The 12,889-nt window shown below is 32.4% G+C and overlaps 1 protein-coding gene across 1 annotated transcript in view; it reads left to right on the top strand.

Annotated features, from left to right (window-relative positions):
• Positions 1-5,211: 5,211 nt before the first annotated feature.
• LOC111062331 (ARF GTPase-activating protein GIT2) overlaps positions 5,212-12,889 on the top strand; it is a 47,152-nt gene continuing 39,474 nt past the window's right edge. The window contains exons 1-6 of the mRNA XM_039436665.1: positions 5,212-5,453; positions 6,441-6,574; positions 7,234-7,337; positions 8,976-9,156; positions 10,484-10,614; positions 11,836-12,034. Of these exons, the coding sequence (XP_039292599.1) occupies positions 5,390-5,453; positions 6,441-6,574; positions 7,234-7,337; positions 8,976-9,156; positions 10,484-10,614; positions 11,836-12,034 (813 nt within the window). The 5' untranslated portion in view covers positions 5,212-5,389. The remainder of the gene's footprint in view (positions 5,454-6,440; positions 6,575-7,233; positions 7,338-8,975; positions 9,157-10,483; positions 10,615-11,835; positions 12,035-12,889) is intronic.

Raw genomic sequence — 12,889 nt, forward strand, 5'->3', positions numbered from 1 at the left:
CTCACTTTTATTATTGTTAAGTAAATAAAAATGCTTCTATTTATCTCGATCTCTCTCCAACTTGAACAAACTCACTCCTACTCACGCTCACCCTATCAAACGCTCTCTCTCTCAGTCTGTCTCACTCTCTCTCTATCTATCTCTCTCTCTCTCTATCTCTCTCTCTGGAACGACTGAAACTGCCCAGCCCTAGAACGATCACATGACAACCATCCCTCACCCACCGAATCCCATACAATAAACCGATGGTTAGCCTACATCATGGATTTTCTGAGATTTACATCATGGATTTTCGAGAAAATAAAAAAATTCAATTTTTCATGATTTTCATGATGGTTAGCCTACATCATGGATTTTCTGAGATTTACATCATGGATTTTCGAGAAAATAAAAAATTTCAATTTTTCATGATTTTCATGATGGTTAGCCTACATCATGGATTTTCTGAGATTTACATCATGGATTTTCGAGAAAATATGAAATTTCAATTTTTCATGATTCTCATGATGGTTAGCCTACATCATGGATTTTCTGAGATTTACATCATGGATTTTCAAGAAAATGAAAAATTTCAATTTTTCATGATTTTCATGATGGTTAGCCTACATCATGGATTTTCTGAGATTTACATCATGGATTTCGAGAAAATAAAAAATTTCAATTTTCATGATTTTCATGATGGTGTTACATCATGGATTTTCGAGAAAATAAAAAATTTCAATTTTTCATGATTTAAATGATGGTTAGCCTACATCATGGATTTTCTGAGATTTACATCATGGATTTTTGAGAAAATAAAAAATTTCCATTTTTCATGATTTCCATGATGGTTAGCCTACATCATGGATTTTCTGAGATTTACATCATGGATTTTCGAGAAAAAAAAAATTTCAATTTTCATGATTTCCATGATGGTTAGCCTATATCATGGATTTTCTGAGATTTACATCATAGATTTTCGAGAAAATAAAAATTTCAATTTTTCATGATTTTCATGATGGTATTACATCATGGATTTTCGAGAAAATAAAAAATTTCAATTTTTCATGATTTTCATGATGGTTAGCCTACATCATGGATTTTCTGAGATTTACATCATGGATTTTCGAGAAAATAAAAAAAATCAATTTTTCATGATTTTCATGATGGTTAGCCTACATCACGGAGTTTCTGAGAATTACATCATGGATTTTCGAGAAAATATAAAATTTCAATTTTTCATGATTTTCATGATGGTTAGCCTACATCATGGATTTTCTGAGATTTACATCATGGATTTCGAGAAAAAAAAAATTTCAATTTTCATGATTTTCATGATGGTTAGCCTACATCATGGATTTTCTGAGATTTACATCATGGATTTTCGAGAAAATAAAAAAATACAATTTTTCATGATTTTCATGATGGTAGCCTACATCATGGATTTTCTGAGATTAACATCATGGATTTTCGAGAAAATAAAAAATTTCAATTTTTCATGATTTTCATGATGGTTAGCCTACATCATGGATTTTCTGAGATTCACATAATGAATTTTCGAGAAAATAAAAAATTTCAATTTTTCATTATTTTCATGATGGTCAGCCTACATCATGGATTTTCTGAGATTTACATCATGGATTTTCAAGAAAATAAAAAATATCAATTTTTCATGATTTTCATGATGGTTAGCCTATATCATGGATTTTCTGAGATTTACATCATGGATTTTCGATAAAAAAAAATTTCAATTTTTCATGATTTTCATGATGGTCAGCCTACATCATGGATTTTCTGAGATTTACATCATGGATTTTCGAGAAAATAAAAAATTTCAATTTTTCATGATTTTCATGATGGTGAGCCTACATCATGGACGCCAATGCCATCACAATCAAATATATATCAATAAGCCTCATATTAGTCTAGGTTGGCAGTAATGAGCCGGGAAACCCAATTTGAATTCAAAATCCAGAGATACAGCACTGTCTCAAGCCTCCCTCTGTCTCAAGCCTCCCACTTTTCCCCATGGGATGGTTTCTAAACAGAAATTTTAATAGGGGGGCTAATAATAATTATTTATTAATCCATTTTACAGACATATGTTTTTGAAATTTTCGGCCGACCGGCTACTGGAGAACGAAAAGATGATCATGATTCAAGATCATATTGTGATAATATGATTTAGCATCTAAAGTTACCAGCTGTAATAAACATAATCACCCTGTGATAAATTATTGTGTACTGGTATTAAAACGGTAGTTTGGAGTTGAAGTGTAGTTGATTGGTACCAGCTGTTGATAATGGTTCCTTAGAAGACCTATACGAATAATTATCACTCCCTTATCATTGAGAAACTGGAAAATGTTGAAAAAATTATACATCTAATGAAAGAGAGTATATATGTATAGTCTTCATATTGCATTCATTAATTACTGAAGAATGAAAGAATAATTTACCATTTTTTGAATTTAGCTTAGCTTATATTCATCCTAAAATGGAAAGAATATGGAATTCTGTGTGATTCATCATAAATCGCATATTTCCTGGACCATATATCGACAATCTACAGCTATGAAAACATTGAATATTTTTATTTGAAACACTGATATAACCTTTTTTTTAATTGAAAACTTTACTGATAGATATAACTACCAATTGATTGAGAAGAATAATATGTTTTCGGAATAATGAATGCTGCATGACTAAGCACATAGGAAGTCCGTATTGAGATGTAAATGAACATGTTGATTGTCAGATAAATTTCATGATTCACCAAATAAAGTCAAGTATAACATGAGATACATTGGCGGTACGAAGTTTGCTGGGTAAGCTAGTTGTAAATTAAGCTTTATTATTAATAGACAATGCTGAAAAAGACAGGCTCGATCACCAGGAATACTATAAATCTATGAGAGAACAGTAAGCCATTGATCTTTAGTAGTTCAATTACTTCCATTATGGACACTGGATACATCATGGACAATCGATACGTATGAAATTTATTAGCTACCGTACAGAATAAAAAATTTTGATTGCAGTGACCCTGACTACTGTATTATGAATAACCATTTGAATCAAATATAAGGAATTACTCGCATCTCTTATCAACTCGTAATTTTTATTCACAAAATATTAACAAAAATATATATATTAAGTTATATTTAATAAACTCACAGCTGGTACTCAAGTTTGTCTTTTTCTGGCCATGCTACAAATAAATGTAGGTATATGTTTGACATTTTGTTTCTGTAATCTTCTTGTCTATTAAAAAAGTTTCCAATGTGGTTTTTGAATAGTGATAATAAATTGGTGAAAATTTCATCACTTTAAAATTCTTGTTCAATTTATTGTGAATTTTATTGAAAGTTCTAGGTGTCCTTGAGGTCAAGATAAATATAAGGAATTACTCACATCTCTCATCAACTCGTAATTTTTATTCACAAAATATTAACAAAAAAAAATATATATTAAGTTATATTTAATAAACTCACAGCTGGTACTCAAGTTTGTCTTTTTCTGGCCATGCTACAAATAAATGTTTGACATTTTGTTTCTGTAATCTTGTTGTCTATTAAAAAAGTTTTCAATGTGGTTTTTGATGGCAATAAAATTTGAATTTGAAAAAAGAATTATCAACAAGCTCCTAACCAAAGAAAACCTTTGTGCTCTGCTCTAATCGGAGTGTATGAGACTCCATATACAGCTGATAGAAGGTGCAAACCGAACTGGCCAAGCATACAACAATGGAACAAACATGTGGCAAGCTCGCGCTCTCAATCAACACAAAATCAATTCGATCAGCTAATTGATGAAATTGTTTTTTAAGCTTTCCAATGATTACAACATATGTTAGAATATAATGTGTCAATTATCTCAGTTCCATATGGAGTTCACCTTACCATAAGCTTACTTAATAGGATCCTTTTTCATCCTTTGAAATCCTTAGAGCCAAAATATCTCAAAATCCGTTCTTAGTGTGCGTCTAGCATGTTTGAATAATATTTGTGCAAAGTTTCAAGTCTGTAGGACAATTAGTTTGAGCTGTAGTGTGATTTTACATCAAAATTTACGAAAAATGCCCTCTCCTGGACCCCCCTGTGCTCCTGATTGAAATTTTTCTGCATAGATCTAATTTTTTTTCGTAGCTGAACAAAAAAGTTCCTCATGACTTTGCTGTGCAATGAGCGGTTAAAAAGTATAAAATTTTGGGGGAGCCCCAGCTCCCTCAGGGGGGCATATTTCTGAAAATCCTTCCTTAGTGGATGTTTTCAGGCTACCATAAACAATCGTGCAAAATTTCAAGTTTTTAGGCTCAGTAGTTTGGGCTGTGGTGTGATTTCAGTCTGTCGGGGCTAGCCTTTTATAAGTATAGAGAGAAGATTAGATTCAATGCAGTTTGCTGGGACCCTGCAAGTTACATTTTGATTTTATGAAATTGAACTTGGCAGTTAAACTGAAAATCAGTTTGTACCGGCGGAAATACTGTATCAGAAACCAAAAATATTTACATTCAGTTATAACAGTAAACGTAACATAACATAAAGTTTATTGGCTTTAAAGCTATTGCTATTCAACTAGAAACCTAAAATTGAATAAATAAATAGAAATAGAATCCACAATGATTCCAACTAGTACAGTGGATATAAGTTATATACATAATAATTATGTCGTGTCTTTGAAAAATAACAAACAATTTATAAATTACATTTTTGTGTGATCAGAATATTCAATGATTTTTAATAATATTGTCCTTCATAATATTCAACCAACAATATGTATCTGAACCTATTGACAAAATAATCATTCACAGCTCTATAGAAAGATGCCACTTTTGACGAGTTGGGAAACGTTGCCTACGTTTGGTCAATAGAATTTTTCGGCCGGTGGTGGTGGATTTCCGCGAGTAAACCAAGCTTGTCGTGTGCGTGAAGCGACAAGCTGGATCGAAAAAAGACCTAGTTGTCGGCGTCCAGGTTTGACGGAAAAACTCAATTTGGCACATTTTTTTTGGCTGTGGTGGTTTTAAGGGCTGGTGGTTCTCTGCGACCCCATTTCTGACCACAAATTTTATGTTTTGGGAGATTGCTGAAATTAGTTTTGAATGTCAAAAATCTGACTATAAATTCTTGTTTCCAACTATTCGTTTAGATTTTTACATTCAACTTTTCAAATGAAGAAGATTGAAGATTGATGATTGTCTGTAATTATATTACTGTTGGTCAACCTGTCTCTTAGGCATGGCCGGTTGGCCAGTATATTTTGGAGGAGTGGCACAAACCAACCTAATTTGTTAATAATTACTAATTAGTATGTTTTTAGATTTTACTATCAATATTAATTGATAGCTCTTTGAATTTACAATTTCCATTGAATATCACATGTCAACAAATTAATTAAATTCCTCCGAATGTCTTCCGGGAAATTAGGTGTTCGTAATTTGACTGAGCTGTGTGCAGACTGTGGATCTTTAGGTAAACATAACATTTTTAATAATGAGTGTATTATTTTGTCCAAAATGTTTCTTTTAACATTTAAAAATATATTTTCATGATTTATGATTTGATTATTTCACTTAAAAGTATAGTAAATAACGCAGAAATTAACTTTATAAAATGTAAATATAACCTCAATGTTTTGCTCTTCAACCAAACTTGTTTGTCATAAGAATACAATAATTTATTATAAATATTGATAATATTAATTTTTATTACAGAAACTATATTAATATAACTTTCAAAATACTTATAAGGCTCCAAATCGCATTAATATACATTTATTAAAATAATCTCCATAAATTTCAATTTCTCAATGAATGACCAGGCATTCCTGGATTGATCGCGTGAAAAACACCATAAGTCATAATTGAATAGTTGTTGAATAAATGTAATATAAATAAATTACTGTACTGAAAAAATAATATTAGTTTAGTTAATTAGTTCTATGTTTAGTTTTGAAGCATCTAAATTTGAAAATCTACTTTGTGAAAACTTTGAGGACTGAAAATTTTGTGAATTGAAGAACTACAAAACTTAAACTATTCTGGACTATGTGTTTAGATGATTTATCTTATCAGGAACATTTTTATCTTTTCATGTTTTTCTGATCATTGGTTAATAATTGTTGTATAATTTTGATTTTATTAGGTGAACAAATTACTTTTCTCTAGGTCTATTGCATTTTTTAAACTATCAAGACATTCACATTAAATTTAGTTCTTTCCTTTCAAGATCAATTACTTTTTGGCGTTCCAAGAAAAATTGTACTCGAACTTATATAAATTTTTATTGAAAGCTTTTCTTATAGAATATAATATATTATAAGGAGTACATTTTTCACATGTCCTAAATTACATAAAAATATAAATTTTATTTGTAAATAAATTTAAAAGTTATGTTGTTTATAGATATTGTCTTATTTTATTTTAAAAGTTGTGATTCGTTGAATGTAATTTGTTACAGATCCGGGATGGGCAGTTGTGAATCGAGGCCTCCTCGTGTGTGATGAATGCTGTAGCGTGCATAGAAGTTTGGGTAGACATATATCACAAGTAAAATCATTAAAAAGAGCTCATTGGCCACCTACGTTGCTGTCTGTGAGTATTCCGTCAATATTCCAAAATTCCAAATAAAAGTTGCTAAACGTTCAATATTGTTGTAAAAAATAAAATAATAAGTCGTTTAATGACTGCAATGGATTTCATTTTGAAAATTCTAGAACGATTGAACATGGAAGCAATGGGAGATATTGCAACTAGTAGCCTATATGATAAAATTATAGGATGAAAATATATTTTTCATTCATTATCATAGCACAACCATCATTAGACTAAAAGGTATTCTATTTTGGCTTGAAGTGGAAGGAATATTGTTCATGAAGGTATTTCCTCTTGGTTCAGCCTTAATTTTGGTTGACTGAATTTTCTTAATCAAATGAAATTTTTTTCTGACACATTCATATGATAGAGGATATAATAAAATTTATGTAATAATATTCCAAAAAAAGTTACCAAATGTTATTAAGAAGTCTTAACAGGATTCGATAGAATTTAATTGAACATTTTAATTATATTCAGTATGACTACTTCGAATTGTTGAATAGCATGCTATCAAAAAAGAAATACAAATTTTTTGCTCTGTCGTAATTTTTCGACATAAATCTTCTTATGTAGCTTACATATTATCATACCAATCTAGATCGGTTGTAAATTATTTCAATATTCCTTAGATTTACCGTAGTCATTGCTTTTTTCAGATGGTTCACACTTTAAATAATGGAGGAATCAACAGCATGTGGGAAGCTTTGCTTAGTGAGTCAAAAATTATCAAAAGGAAACCACAGCCAAAAGATCCTGTCCAGTAAGTATATTTAAATAATTAAAAATAGTATTAATTGAAAATAACCTCTAAGTTTCAATGATTAAATAGCTACCGGTATCCACTTTCCAAGTACTGTAATCGTAAACTTTTGGGATTTGAAGTGTCATTGACTATCGTAATAAAATTGTGAAATATGTAAAAGTAATAATAATGTAAAACATTAACACTGACCTTTAGTCAGCTAAAGGATACCTGTCTGCTGATTATCTTGCGATTTGTGTTAGCACAAAGACCCTTTCAACTAACGACAGACCAATAAATGAAATGACTCTTATGGTTGAGAACTGGTGTAATGCAAACCTGTTGTGTCTAAATTCAAATAAAATTCAAAAGATCAGTTTTTCGTCTAGCAATAGCTAACATGATAGTAACCAAAGCATGGTTGATTTTCTCGGATTTATCATATACTCAAAATTGAAGTGGAACAGTCATATTGATAAAATGGCGAATAAGATGAGTAAAGGACTTTTTATGCTGAGAAAGTTGAGAACAATAGTGAACTTACAGGTCTTAAGAACTGTATACTTTTCACATTTGCGCAGCCATCTGTCCTATGGTACTTTAATTTGGTGCTCTCAGGAATATAGTATTAAATTATTCAAGTTGCAAAAGAAAGCTATAAGCCTAAGATTTATTTGTGGTCTTCCTTACAGAGGTCACTGTAGAGAGAGAGAGTTTCAAATCCATTTGTATTATGACACTTCCCTCATTATATATATATCAATGCTTAGTTTATGTTAAGGAGAATCATAGCTCATATGTTCAACAGGGTGTGTGTCATAAATTTATACCAGGGGAGAAGAACAATCTTGCTATAAACTTCTGCAATTACTCTAGGTCACAAAAAACATTTTACTACATAGCTATTAAGCTTTTCAATGCTTTACCTGAGAGGATGCAAAGTTTGCCATCGAATGTATTTTCAAAAATTATCAAAAGATTCCTATTAAAGAATGCGTTCTATACATTAGAAGAGTATTATGAAAGTGTGTGTTCTATGAATATTTTCCATGGCAATTCATCATAAATGTACTGTAGTTACCACCTGTAATGTGTTTAATGTATTGAGACTGTTATTGATTGTTATTAATTATTTATTGTATTGCATGGAGCGAGTATAATATTTGAACATAAGAAACATACAAAACCTGTTTCATTTCTTAATCTCGTTTCATAAAAAGTACATATTTTGACACATAGGCGTGTCAAAATATATTACTATATATAACTACTATATATATACTACTATATTTTTGTTAGCTAATTAACGAATAATTTAATATTCCATTATCATTAAAATATAAATTTTAATAGTCCATAGCTATTCGATAATGGAAAAGAAGCCAACATGGAGCAGACGCCTGTGCTATTTACACAAATAAATAAAATTGAATGGTAAAATACACTTTTTCAAGTCCATTTTTCGATTCATCACTATATTCTTTAAATAATAATAACCTCAAAAATTGCCTCAAAAATTTGGTGGTCGCGGTCTGCTGAAAATAACAGATCGATGTGAAAATCAGGAGAAAAAGTTGAGGACTTCAAGAATGCTGATTGGATGGGCATGTGCCGCTTAGACAATGGTCACACTGCACTTGATCTGAGAAACCCCAGTGGACGCGAGGCCACCACTATTCAGTCCTTGAAGGCAGATTGGCAGCAGAAGGAGCTGCATGGGCGCTACTATGGTCTCCTCTGCTCGGACCAAACAGATAAGGAGCAGTCAACCAGGTGGCTCACAGTTGGGAACTTGTTCCCAGAGACAGAAGGCTTTGTGCTTGCCATACAGGACCAGGTGATAGCCACTAATGCCTATAGAAGACACATCATGTGTGATCTGAGCATAAGTGACAGGTGCAGGTTGTATGTGGCTGCTGTGTAAAGTATTCAGCATATCACCTCAGGGTGCTCAATGTGTGCCCCAGAGAGTTTTTGAGGCGGCACAATAATGTTGCAAGAATTGTATATTTAGAATTGCAACTGAAGAATGGTATGATAAATGAAACTCCACCATACTATTTATATACACCACCTGCATTTGCTGAGAAAAACCATGTCAAGATCTATTGGGATGCGCAAATGATCACTAATAGGCAGGTCCTATATAACAAGCCTGATATCCTCTTGATGGACATGTTGAGAAAGGAGGCTATCATAATTGATATTGCGGTGCCAGCTGATGAGAATGCTCAAAAACCCGTGTAGAGAAACTCAGGAAATATCAGGAACTCGCATTCGAACTCAAAGATATTACTTTTTGTGTAGTTGAGAAGTTGATATTGTGGTAATTATTCATATTGAATGAAAAAGACTAAGAAATTGTATGTTTATCAGAGATTGACAATGGTGTAATAACCGAAACCGGTCTTTCTAATTATCAATAAATCAGTGTTTTTTTGACAATTTCTTAGTCTTTTTCATTTTATATCAAAGATATTATGTATGGTTTGCACAAGGTCAATAATTATTATAACTGTGGGTGGGCTGATACCAAAAACAACAGTGGAATTCTGCAAAATGATTGACGTTTCAGAAAATCTGGTAGAAAAAATGCAAAAATCAGTTCTACCACGTATAGTACGTCAAACACTGCAATGCACCTGGTAGTTTAAATGTAGGCTGATAAGAACAATCTGAACAATAGTGAAGAATTGGAGGCTGCATGTAAATGCCCCTCTTATTTGTATAACCCGCAAAAGCAAGAATAATAATGATAATAATAATCATATTTATTCATGCATGTACATTTTACATTCAATGTCAATTTGTCAGTTACAATAAAAGTCATCGAATTTCCGTGAATATTGGAAGTCAAAAAATCATCTTAATTATTCTAATTTTACTTGGTTCATTTCAAAGTTCTCTCACACTGTACATGAAAAAAAGTCCATCAAACTGTAGAAACATCTCTCTTGTAGCCAATTCCTCATTAGTGTCTTGAATGTTCTGCTATTTGATGTGTCGAGAATAAATTATCAAAGTAGCTACAAGAAGCTAATCATCTCAAACTCAATCTTTTTTTTTATTTTGATTAATCATTCAATATCGTAGTAACTGTATAAATATTGACATTTCTTTACATGTTTCACTTGAAAGTAACTAGTCATTTTGTTTGTGCTCAGGAAAAGGGGAGCAGACCTCTGCACGTGGCGGCCAGAGAGGGACAGATATCGCAAGTCGAGCTGCTGATTGTGTGCGGTGCAGATCCCAGTGCTCTCGACAAACAGGGAAACACTCCTGAAGCTTGTGCAAGGTAACAATGCTTTGAATTCACAGTCCAGACTTGAAATTCCGTTATAGGCAGAGCCTGGTACATTTCGATACATGTCAGTAATGTAGGTGTTCCGTAGAGTAGGCTAATTGAGAAATAGAAAACATTACCTGCTTGTGCTGAAGTTACTACATGCATTCTATAAACATAACCTAGTTTACAAATTCTGAATCAGAATTTTGTGGAAGTTGATAAAACTTCCACCTGGAGTGCTGAAATTGTTTTTTTTTTTGTAGCAGTTTTACTGTTTCTATTTCGGAACTAGGAAACATACGCGACTGTAAATAAAACATATGGTTTCATTGCAGTAGAGTATGCTGTAATGAGAATCATATGTTTATTTGTTCTGCAAACAGATGTTTACCGGCTTGATTTTATGCATGGAAAATAGCTGAGATTGAATGACTATGCAAAATATATATATATAAACAGCTGTTTGCATAACAAATAAACATATGATTCTCATTACATCAGATTCTACTGTAATGAAAACATATATGTGTCGAGTATGTTCCCTAGTTCCGAAATAGGAACAGCAAAACTGCTACAAAAAAACCAACTTCAGTGCTCCAGGTGGAAGTTTTGTCAACTTCCGCAAAATTCCTGTTCTAGAATTTGTAAACTAGGTTATGTTTATAGGATGCATGTAGTAACTTCAGCACAAGCAGGTAATGTTTTCTATTTCTCAATTATTCTTCTTTAGATTATTATGACAAAAAATAGTGTAGCCTACATTACTTGGACGTGAATGTCTTCTGCAGTGCTCGAATGAAATTCTAGACTCGACTAGAAACATCATTCTCGCCTGCAAAAGACCCCTTCCCGTCCATGTGACGTAAGATACTATTCCCGTAAGATACTGTTTAGAAAATGTTGAACTGTTTCGGTCGAATTCTGGACATTATATTAGGGGTTTTATAATTTACTGACTATAAATCCGATTGGTTCACAATGTATATCATTTTTAGTTTGGCGGGACCTATAAATAAATGGCATCATATCCGTGTTGATGAGGATGCAAAACCAAGTTACACTAGATTTATATTACAACCCTACCGTGTACTCAATCCTAACCTACAATTTTCAAGTTTCGAATTTTCACACTGAAGATGACACTATCGGTGTTGGAACAAGTATGTAACATTTCAATGAATTGGTGATATAATTAGACAACATTCTAGTGTTTAATTAACGTGTTGTTAGACTGAGCGGCCACCTAGACGTGAGCCAGCGACTGTGCTGGTGCCTGTACGAGGTGCCCGACCGACTGACCTACTTCCTGTGCCGGCGGCGACCCGACCATAGTTCGCTCAGCCAGCAGCACTTCATTGTGCCAGACCCCGCCGACTGCATCGAGCCGCCGCACCACACCGCCAACGAGGCCCGCTTCAAACTTCAACAGGTCACCTATGCTCATTGTATCTTCCTGTGATGAACATCTCGAACTGACAGCATTGGTTGAATGGGAACCATTTATGCCATTGAATATGACTTGAAAACTGTTAAAAAATAGTTTTATCAGAACATATACAGGGTTATTCTTAATTATGGTAAATTAATTTAATACGTGATAGTAGAGGTAAAAATAAGAAAAAAGTTCTTATAAACATATCCATAAACGCTTTATTAGCGAGCTAAACAGGGTGAAAGATTTCGCCCGGAATTCAGTTCCTCTGATGAAATACACCGATGCTGAATTGTTTGGGGACTAGTTTTTGAAAAACTTATGCTGGATTCATATGGAAAAATATCTGAAAAATTGAATAAAACTAGTCTGGAAGCTGTAGTGTGAGTAGTTTTTGAGAAAAAAGTTGAAATATGCAAAAAATGTAAGTAGAAAAACACAGATGTTTGATGCTCAATAACTTTCTTTAATGACCAGTGAACAAATAATTTTTCGAAATAAAAATTGTTGAGAATTTAATTCTGAAAAGAATGATGTAAGCTGTGTAAACTAAATTTGAATAATAGTTAAATGAAATGTATTCTTATGTAGTACATTACACTACAAAAAATTGCTGTTTTATGAGGAGAGAACTAATAACTCATAGGTTGTAGCTGATTGCAAATAAATTATATTCGGTTTTTTATGAAAAAAATTATTTTTATATGGAAGTAACATAATCTAAATGACATTAAACTTATACCAAAAGACTAAAGATGATGTTCAAAGTGACCTCCGTTGTTCTTAATGCATATGTTCAGACGTCTTCTCATCGATTGTCGGACCCGTTCAAATATTCTAGGAGTCTGCTTT

The sequence above is a fragment of the Nilaparvata lugens genome, chromosome 10 (assembly GCF_014356525.2).
Source record: "Nilaparvata lugens isolate BPH chromosome 10, ASM1435652v1, whole genome shotgun sequence".
NCBI classification, from domain to species: domain Eukaryota; kingdom Metazoa; phylum Arthropoda; class Insecta; order Hemiptera; family Delphacidae; genus Nilaparvata; species Nilaparvata lugens.